This window comes from Arachis ipaensis, chromosome B8 (genome assembly GCF_059453495.1).
Source record: "Arachis ipaensis isolate K30076 ecotype BB chromosome B8, ASM5945349v1, whole genome shotgun sequence".
Taxonomy (NCBI): Eukaryota; Viridiplantae; Streptophyta; class Magnoliopsida; order Fabales; family Fabaceae; genus Arachis; species Arachis ipaensis.
The window spans coordinates 16,743,228-16,753,820 of record NC_142443.1 but is presented as its reverse complement, the minus strand read 5'-3'; the positions used below and the strand labels follow the sequence as shown (position 1 = coordinate 16,753,820).

The following is a 10,593-nucleotide window of genomic DNA, read 5'->3' as shown; positions in this document are numbered from 1 at the left end:
CACCATAGTGGTCTCTGTGTTATTTTTGGCACTGAATCAGCTGTCAGAGTGCTGATGTGGCCGTCTTTTACCACGCTGGACTCCCTCAAAATGACGCCGTTTTGGTTTGCACCCAGCATTGGACAAAACAATGTCATTTGGTGGTTTCTTTTGCTCAAAACCGAAGTGTGATCAAACATGAACACCTGTCTGTCTTCTCCCCTTCCACTCTTCTTTTTCTTCTTTCTTTCTCCATCAATAGAGCTACTTTAGAGCTTAATTTCTAAGGTTGTATACATCGCGATAACCACAATGCCATTGAAGGATCGAGTGATATCATCTGCTCTTTAGCAGGAAGGTTATTATGGCTCCATCATCGTTGACAGTGAAAGTACAACTCGATTTTTTTTAATTTTTTGGCAAAAACGTAATATTTCTTTCATTTAATCATAGTGTGAGGATTTATTGGATATCTTATTTTTGTTCGTTCTTTTTTGTTGTTAGAGTTTAATAGTTTTTCTATTAGATTGGGATTTTATGCTCTATTTTTCAAATAGAATAGGGACCAAGTGTATAGGCTACAATAATGTGGTTTATTTGGTTTGTGATGTTGTTACATTGTTGTAAATAGCGTAGAAATTCAATCATTTTTACTATTTTTGGATTTTGGAATAACTATTGTAGAAATCTTTGCAAATAGATGAGCTATTCGTTATCATGTTTCACCAGGGAGTCATTTAAAAAAATGAAGAAGGAGGTGTTGATTTATTCACCAGATAACGAGAGTTGTTTGAGTGATCTAGATGTGGACACTTACTAACTTTTTCATTCACATTATAATTGGGACAAAATGTTTGTTTAGATTCGAATCTATTCCAGACCACCTCAAAACTGGACAACAACTACCATTCAGGCACTCGCGCTGTCCCCCTCAATTTTGCATCCTCGCAGAGTAGCCATTGAAACGTGATTAGACGGAGCTCCCCGTGTTAGTGCTACCACCTCCTATCATTGTTTCTGAATTTGAAACGCACAACAATAAGCATTCTGCACATTAGGGATTAGGGTTATATATTCAATGAGGGATCAAATTGGATATAAATTAGAATTAAGTCACGTTACCTAGTCATTGGAAGTGTTCAACGTGGCAACAGATAGCCACATCAGCACTCCAAAAACTGACTCATCACCGAAAACGAGAATAGGGACCGCTAAGGTGCCCAAGCTGTATTTGAGGGACCATTATAAAAATATTAGAATTTCAAAGACCAAATCGAATAATTGCGTGAATCTCAGGAATCATTATTAGGGGTGTTTGCGGTGTGATTTGGATAAGTTTTGCGTCAAAAATTCATCCGATCTGAACACTAATTTTACTTGCGGTGTGGTTTGGATTGGATGATTTTTTAAAAAAATCTGATCCGATCCAATCCAATTTCAAGCGATTTGAATTGGATTGGATTTATGATTTTGTAAATTAAAAAAATTAAATATATATAACAAATCTCAACATCAAATTTTAAATAACCAACGGTCACTTAACAAATTTTAACAATATTTTAAAAATTTAACAATAACATAACAATATAAGTAAAATTATAGATTAATTAAAATAAATAAATAAATCATATTTTAAACATAAAATATTTATTAAGGGTTAACCACCAAAAATGCCCCCGAATTATTCAAACGCTGACAAAAATACACCCGAATTTTACTATCGACAAAAATGCCTTCAAATAATTTAAAAACACAACAACAATACCCAACAGTAAATATATATTTTCAAAAAATACCTTAGAGATTTAATTTTGATGCAATTTTTTGTAAGCATGATTATAAAAATAATATATTATTATACATAAAAATTGGTGATTTTTTGTTAAGTATATAATTTTTTTATAATTGTTTTTGTTAACAACCAATAATACTTTAAAAAAATTACAAAATAATATATACTTAACAAAAAATTACCAAATTTTAAGAATAATAATATCTCATTTTTTTAATTATGCTTGCAAAAAATTGTATCAAAATTCAATCTCTAATGTATATTTTAAGAAATACATATTTAATATTAGTTTTTTTGCAAGATTATCTAACATTAAATATGTATTTCTCAAAAAATATATTAGAGATTGAATTTTGGTACAATTTTTTGCAAGCATGATTAAGAAAATGAGATATTAGTATCCTTAAAATTTGGTGATTTTTCGTTGTGTATATATTTTTTTATAATTTTTTTGTTAACAACTAATAATACTTTTAAAAAATCACAAAAAAATATATACTTAGAAAAAAATTATCAAATTTTAAGAATAATAATATCTTATTTTTTTAATTATTCTTGTAAAAAATCACATCAAAATTCAATTTCTAAGGCATTTTTTGAAAATATATATTTACTGTTGGATATTGTTATTATGTTTTTAAATTATTTAAAGGTATTTTTGTCTATAGTAGAATTCAGGTACATTTCTGTCAGCATTTAAATAATTCGAGAAAATTTTTTGTGGTTAACCCTATTTATTAAATAATAATATATAAATAATATAAAAATATATAATAAATTAAATATATTATAAATATAATTATAAATATAATAAAATAATATTATAACATATTGTACAATTTATATTAAATTGGATCTATTATAAAGTAGAACCAAAATTCGATCCAATGCAGTCATTTATAAAAAATAGAATCCAATTTGGATCGATTTGGATTTGGACCACGCTCACCATTACTGGATTCACTCGTTTATAGTTTGTTATCCGGTCGAATTCCTATTCCAGAATCGTTGAAGTAGTGTTGATCGGCACCACAGTCTGTACTCTATAGTCTATAGAGTATTCGAAATTTCGAAATTTCGAACCGTTCTGAGGTTGTGATTTAAAGTTTTGAACAGAACATCTTATCTGGATACTGCTTACTTGAGTTGAGATTTCAGAGTTCAGACAACCACTTCCTCTTCCTCTTCCAATGCAATGGCATCTTTATCCTTTCTTAATTCTAATTATTTCCATTCTATCCAAATCTCCAAGCCATCGTCATCATCGTTAACATGCATCCACTCCTCACTCTCTTCCCCAAACCCTCCCAACTCAAAGGATGAGGCCATACAACAAGCAAAAACATCCATTTCAACAACCTTGGAGAAGCCCCTCAACAACTCCTCAAAACTAATTGGCAAGTTCAAGAAACTCAAGCAACCCAAATTCAGGGTTGAGATCCCACTCATTGATGGCTCACCAGATTCCATTTCCCAACTCGCCCTTGATGTTTTTGGGGACATACCCATCAAGAGAAAAGGTTCTCCCATTAAGGTTTTGGTTCTGTGGCCTAACCCTAGATTGAGAGAAGCTGCAAATGCTGCTTTTAAGTCCCAATCAGATACCAAAGTTGAACACTTTGACATTCCCTCACTTCAGAACAGGGACCCCAGAATCTTGAATTCTGCTGATGTGGCAGTGTTCTTTGTGCCAGAGGTTTCACAGTTGGACCTGGTTAGAACCGTGAGTGATGCATTTAACCCTAGGCCTGTGGTTATGTTCAATCCAAAATGGGCATTTGAGGAAGAGGGTAACTTTGATGATGATTTATCTGGGTTTGTGAATTCCTTTGAAGTGATTTATTGTTTCATGGGGTTAGAGGTGAGGGGTTTGTTGAGCAAGAGAAAAGGTGTGGTTTTTAGGTGTGTGAGAGATGGGGTTGTGAGTGGTGAGAAGTGGAATGTGTTTGTGGAAGAAGGGGAAGAAATGAAGCTGGTTTCAACACTCAAGGCCAGGCCAACCATTGTTGAAGTTGAGAATGTGTTGTACAATGTGATGGCGATGAATTCGCCGATAACCAAGTCGGCGAAGTTCATTAAGGGGTTGGTATCCAATGTGACAGGAAGAAAGTAGTGAGGAAGAAAGGATTAAGGATTGGTCTTCAAATTTGGGATAGTTTGTTTGAGATATGGTGTCTCAGTGAATATAGGTACACTGCTGTGATTTTCATTTAGTTATGAAATGCGCATGTAATAGTTACTCACCAATTTTGAATGAGAATTCAGATTACTTACTAGGGTTATCCCTTAAATTCTTGATATTCTGCTTGCATTATAGTTAATTATCCATGTTCTTATGAGGTATTATGTCATGTAATGCAAGCTAGTGAGATAGGACTTCCTGAATATGAAATACATGATGAGAAGATCTGTTGTTAGCTTGATATAATATATCATTGTATATTGATAGAAACAGAATCAGATTTAATTGCCATTTGTCTCTCTTGTTCACTTTTGATCATTTATTTCTTTATCTTACAGAAGTTAACCAACCATGATGAACTCACATGTTTGTTTCCTCCAAAAACAAAAAGCTGTGGTCTTTACTCTTTATACATGCATATGTATATTTTCTATAGATATACTCATACGTACAATATGGATTTAAGTGAAAAGAATCTGAGAATTTTCAACTGAAGAAAGTGAGTTAAAAAGAAAATCTTGAAAAAGTGAAAGAAGAAGCGTTGTGTCGTATTATTGTTGAGTTGTCTTTAGTCTGGGAAGAAGGCCTTGTGTTTGGAAGAATTCTCACATTTTTCTCTTTTTCCCTCTGTATGCATATGCCATTTCTTCAACTCATCAACAATGTCATGTTTTTGGTCAAAGATATAAGCTATGATGCCTTAATATGACAGCTCTTGATGAATTTATCCGAAAAGTTAACATATTTAGTCCATAATGGCTTCAGTTGTGGAAAAGCTATGTCTAGCCATGGCTTCGCCCTGCCATTGAAATGGATGACACCGGCACTCTCGGCATCAGCAAAACTTGTGTCTTCTTGATATCCCAATCCCAGCATATGCCAGAAAGGATCAATAATGTGAACATGGCCATGAAATGCAATCAACCCAGGAGGTAATGTGCCTAGCTGCCACAGGCTCAGGTCTGATTTTATATTCTGCATAAAGTGAAAAAGAATGTGAAATCTCAAATTTAAATGACAAATTTGAATTCTATCAAAAGTAGTTTGGCTAGTTTCTTTTAATTTACTCTATAGTATTACTTTGGTGGAATGGAAGATTGCAAATATATACCTGCTCAACCCAATGGTGGTATGTAAAGCTTATATTGGTTTTCCTCCAAGCCTCCAAGTCAAAAATGTTCATTCCATAAGCCCAGGCGCACTCCTTGGGATTGAAGTTTTTCAATATGAGAGGGTGAGAGAAGTTCAAATAGCTTTTCAACCTCTTTGACATCACAAACTTATCTTCTCCAGTACATGTTTCTACTGCTCCATTGACTTTTCCATTCATGTCAATGTCCCACAGAGGCGTAAGATCAGTTTGTATTACTATGTCATCGTCGAGGAAGACCACCTTGTTAAGACTTGGAAACAACTGTCACAAAAATGTGTTGCGCCAATAATAAGCATCACAGGGTTGAATACAGATTAGGCTTATCAGTTATAAGCTTCCCGGAGGGGAAAATTCGAAAAAAGGAAAAAAGAATAGAGAAAGATTTACTTCCTATTCTATCCTTCTTACCTCTGGAAGATGTATTCGGATATGGTTCATCACTGAATTATACTTGGGACTAAGTGTTTGTAGCTTTGCTGCAATAACTTGTGGCTTCTCAGTGGTATTTGCTACTATAGCTGATGATCCTCCTCTAAACTGTGACCGCACCTTCTGGTCTTTCTCCATTGCTTCCAGCACAGGCACCTTACCCTTTGTAAACCAATCGAAATGATGCAATGCTTTGACCTCAATTATAGCAGGTGATAAAGGGTGCAAGGAGAACCATGCCTGCATGGGATAATAAGTCTTTTTATCTGTAATTATGTGCAGAACAACTTTCTGGGGCCGCAAACAGTTGCGGACAAGCGATGCTGCAACGACTGAAGCAGCCAGAACATTGTCTGAGGCAAGGACAAAGTGGAAGTAGGAATTGTCAACTAGGGCAGGGACTAATTCTGCAGAGGGTAGCTGAAGCCGTGCTGCTGCGTTGTTGGTGTGCTCGCTGGCCAGCCTCAAGTCAAGGCAGTGAAGTTGTTTTGGTATGCTGCTCGATGCTACATGGCGATATAGATATTCTTGGATTTTTGCATTTCGGGTCCTTTGTTCCATAAGGGTCACCTAAGTAAATCACCTTTGGTTACATTTAATATGCTTTTCTAGTTTCAAATACTGATTTGAACAAAAGTTATATGTTGCAAATTATATAAACCAAACACATTGGAAAAACATTTGAAAGAGTAAGAGATTGGAACCATTTCTCTGAGTTTAACAGCAAATGTCTTGGCATCAAATCCACCTTTCTTAACTTCTGTCATGAAGTCTTCTAAAGTCTGTGGAATATCAGATCTTCCCTTTAGCTCATCTTTATTAAGGGGTGCATCTAATGTTTGGTATATTACTTCTGGCACCTATCAGAAACAAATATAATTTTCAATCTCAACAAATATTCAGGTCAAATAATTTTCTTTTGATTCAGATTGTGATATATATAATTGGAAGAGTTTAGGAGTTTACATTTGATTCAGTCTTTTTCCCCATAAGTTTTGGCCCCAGTTTTTTTCCCAAGCAACCTACAAAATATGATTTGGAATAAATCAAAATGTCATATATAATCCAAAATGAAACAACTTTATTAGAACTATAATTTCCATGTGTAATGCATAAAAAGGGTATTCTACTTGCTTGAGAAGGTCAATGATTGCATATAATCATGTTTTTCATAATAAACCCGAAAAGTTCAAAATTTAAACTTTACTAATTATAGAGTTCACTTTGAATCTTTGTACTTCTAATAAGAACATAACTTCTATAAAGTGGTTTTATATGAGATATATCTTAAATTCTCAAATGAATTTTATGAGTGATGCATCTCATATCACTACAGATTTGCAGTTCTCACATGGTAAGGTGTGAATTAATAAAATCACTGATCAAATAGAAAAATTTAGTGTCCAAGTACATCATCCAAATTTGAAAAAATGACATACTATATAATATATACAGGTTCCATGTGAGAAGAAATGCTATTATAATATAAATATAACTTTATTAAATCAGAAGTCGGTTATGATTTGTTCAAGGAGGGGAATGCAGCCAAATAGAAAAGCTATTTAAAAAATAATCAAAAGATTCAAAGCTTTGTAAAATAATAGCAAAAATATGCTTTGATAAATTTAGTATTGAAAGCTTATCCAACTTCACATTCACTCTGTCCATGACTGCATCTGCATGTGTTCATGCTTGGTACTTTGTGTGTATCTATGTGCGTGCGTGCGGGCGCGTGAGAAACAGAGAGTAAGGTGATAATGTAGTAGTACCTATGGTAGAGCACTTGGTTTCTCCTCCATCAATGCCATCCACTGATGTCAAAACAAACACAAACCTGAGAAGGAATGTGAAGAACAGGAGTGAATAGAAGAGCATCCTATAAGAGACTCGCCGCGACGCAATCTTAACTTTGATGAATTCCTTCAACCCTTTTCCTGGTAGCACAGTTACATGTCTTAAACTTGGTGATATGTGAAGCTGCATTGTTGTCCAAAAGTGCCAACAAAAAAAACCAAAAAATGCAGAAAAAGAAGAACTATTATATGATGAGTTCTTCCTCCTCCTTCTTCAACTTTTGATGAATGAATGATTCAGGAGGAGAACAAAGGACCCCATGTCAGGTTATGGTTGTAAAAAGGAAAGGATTTGATGGTGTTTAAGGTTGCTGTCTTGCACCTAACCTTGCTTAGCACTTGGGCCAGGCATGTCAATGGTGCTGTTTGAGGCCTCTTTCATAAATATTTATATAATTTTGAGGTGAACTTGGGGTTGTTAAGGAGAAAGAGACATTGGACTAAGAGGAAGGAACAAAAAATGGGTGCTGTTTGGTTCAAGTTTTATGTATTGGCTTGGTTTTGAAGGAGGGAAGTTGAGGCAGAACAAAACACGAGCTTATATATATTTCTTATTATGAATTTAATTTTGATGTACTTACAATATAAAATATTTTATACAGTTGTTCAATCCGTATGTTTTTTCGAATGACCATTTTGTGCGATCAATATAAAAGTAATTATTTTTATTGATATAGCGCCATGTGATTGGATGTACGTGTAAAACTGATTTATATTGACAATTTATCAAAATCAAATTTACTATACATTGTGTTGGGTTCATAATATCTTAATATATTAATTAAATTAATTTTTATCTTTACTCTTTGGATAGTGTTAAGTAGATTAAAAGATGTGATATTTATATTATAAATTTGGTTATTAAATGATAGTATTTTGTAATAATAACTTCTTTATTTTGATATTTTCCAACTAATGTGAAAAATTTAGAGTAAAAAGTATGATAAATTTGGAGAGAGTATTAATAATAAATCACTAAATCAGTAAAATAAATATGTAGCATTTTGTTTTATTATTGTTTGGTGTTGTATGCTTGGGTTTGCCATCACATGAAGCTTTTTAGCACATAAGAGTTTTTAAAGTACTATTTATATGGAAAATGACTAGCCCTCTTTCTCTGTCTTAGTATGTTGCGGTTGATGGAATGGAATGGTTGGTGGAGTGAGAATTCAGTAAACGTTTTTAATTTTCTTTTTAGTTTCCTTTAGAATCATATTGAGATTTAAACTTTAAAGTAGTTAGAGACTTGTGTGGCGTTTCTATAGCAAGGTAAGGGAACTTTAGGGGAAATTATTATATTTGAAGGGTTAATTGGCAATTAGTAAAAGCAGCTTTGACTAGTAGATTCATAATATGGTTCTTGGTTTGTCTCTATTAATGTGCATTATTTGGTGGAACGAAATTCTCTGTCTTATCATTATCAAGATTCATTTTCACCAATTCAAAGGAAAATATGCTATGAGTCTATGACTATTGTCCAAAATATATATCATTTCAATTTAATAGAGCATGAATAAAATGTTACTAATTCTATTACAATTACAAACAATAATGTTTTTCATTAAGAAAGCATAAACTTTGTTTTGTTCTGCTATCAAAAGAACAACAATATTTAAAAAGGATTCGTAGAAACACCCCCCTCCCGAAAAAACAAAAACACCTCCTAATATTTCTTTTTATTCATATGTATACTTAATAATAATAATAATTGTACGCATAATGTTCAAGGTTAAAAAGCAGGGTTTATGTATATGCTAGGTATAATTTTGTTTTATTTATCATTTTTTGGTCTTGAACAAATTTCTGATAGCTAAAACTTACCATTAATATAAATTATATTCTTAGGTGTTATATTATTTTATACTAGGTTGCATTTTAGTATTAAATATGCTGACATGACATATTTTAATACTATATAATATAAGAAAAATATTATATAATTAATCATATATAAATTAATATTTAATTATTATTTATGTTAAAATGTGTCAATTTTTTTAATATTCTATTTTATACTTTTTAGTAATTATTATGATTTTTTTTTATGTTTCATGAGCCGATCATCAATAATTAATAATTCTAATTCTACAACGGCTTATATTCTAAATTTTTAACGCTAAATATGCTGACGTGATACATCTTTCTTCTCAATTTATTTTCAGAAAAATATTATAAATCAATTATACGCAAATTAACATTTAGTGGTTAATTATGTTGAGATTTGTTAATAATTTTAATATTTTATTTTATATCTTTTTAGTAATTATTATTGTTCTTTTTTATATTTCAGTTAATTAATAATTCTAATATTTTATTTTATATTCTTTTAAAAATTATTATGATTATTTTTTATATTTCTATAAATGTTATATATAGTGTTTATTTTATTATTCATTGGTGTAAATTTTAAAGACAAGTATACTGGTGTGTCGCATTTTAGTGCCAGTCTACATGTTGATGCTACTTTTGAAAAAATATTACTTATTAAATAATTAAATTTGTTAACATTTAATAATTAACTATAGTGAAATTTATCAATAATTATAATATTCTATATCATATCTTTTTAATAGTTATTTTGATTTTTCTTATATCTCTATGAATATCATATATTCTTTTTAGATAATTCTTGATTCTTTTTTATACAATATTTTGAATATAGTATATTTTTTATTTCTGTATATTAAAATAGCTAAAGAATTATTTGTTAATTATTTTAATAATATATTATTATTTTCTACTACTCAAATCAATATTATTATTATTATTATTATTATTATTATTATTATTATTATTATTATTATTGGTGGTGGTGGTATTGTTGTTAATTTGACAATATTTAGTGAATACATATTAAATTTCACTTTAAAATATTTTAGTTCATTTTTTTAGACATTGAGCTATTTGTTTCTTGCATACAATATTTTTTTTTATTAAATATAAGTACTTTATAAATTTCTTTTTTTTATAGATTGTTTGGTATTAATATAAATAAGAAAAAAATATATGAAGTTATTTTATATAAGGTAAATATATTTTTGAATGACTTATTTTATTAAAAGCATATTTAAGTCATAAATATAAAAAAATATTTTTTATGCATTATACGGATACATACACTAATAAAATTATTAAATGAAATTGATAAATTAAAAACAAAAATAATTATCTAGTATAATAGAAAAATAATGATAATGGCACACTT

General features: G+C 30.9%; 2 protein-coding genes across 2 annotated transcripts; one reads left to right on the top strand and one right to left on the bottom strand.

Moving 5' to 3' along the window:
* Window positions 1–2,772: 2,772 nt before the first annotated feature.
* Window positions 2,773–6,278, top strand: LOC107613321 (plant/protein (DUF1995)). The gene is made up of 3 exons (XM_016315268.3): window positions 2,773–3,960; window positions 4,719–5,187; window positions 5,299–6,278. The coding sequence occupies exon 1, from the start codon at window positions 2,967–2,969 to the stop codon at window positions 3,882–3,884; it is 918 nt and encodes a 305-aa protein (XP_016170754.1). The 5' UTR covers window positions 2,773–2,966; the 3' UTR covers window positions 3,885–3,960; window positions 4,719–5,187; window positions 5,299–6,278.
* On the bottom strand, window positions 4,234–7,915 carry GAUT12 (galacturonosyltransferase 12). Its single transcript, XM_016315267.3, has 6 exons — window positions 7,305–7,915; window positions 6,502–6,557; window positions 6,240–6,395; window positions 5,515–6,105; window positions 5,065–5,367; window positions 4,234–4,928 (listed from the first exon to the last, which is right to left on the bottom strand). Exons 1-6 carry the CDS (start codon window positions 7,516–7,518, stop codon window positions 4,644–4,646), a joined length of 1,605 nt encoding a protein of 534 aa, XP_016170753.1. The 5' UTR covers window positions 7,519–7,915; the 3' UTR covers window positions 4,234–4,643.
* Window positions 7,916–10,593: the final 2,678 nt, after the last annotated feature.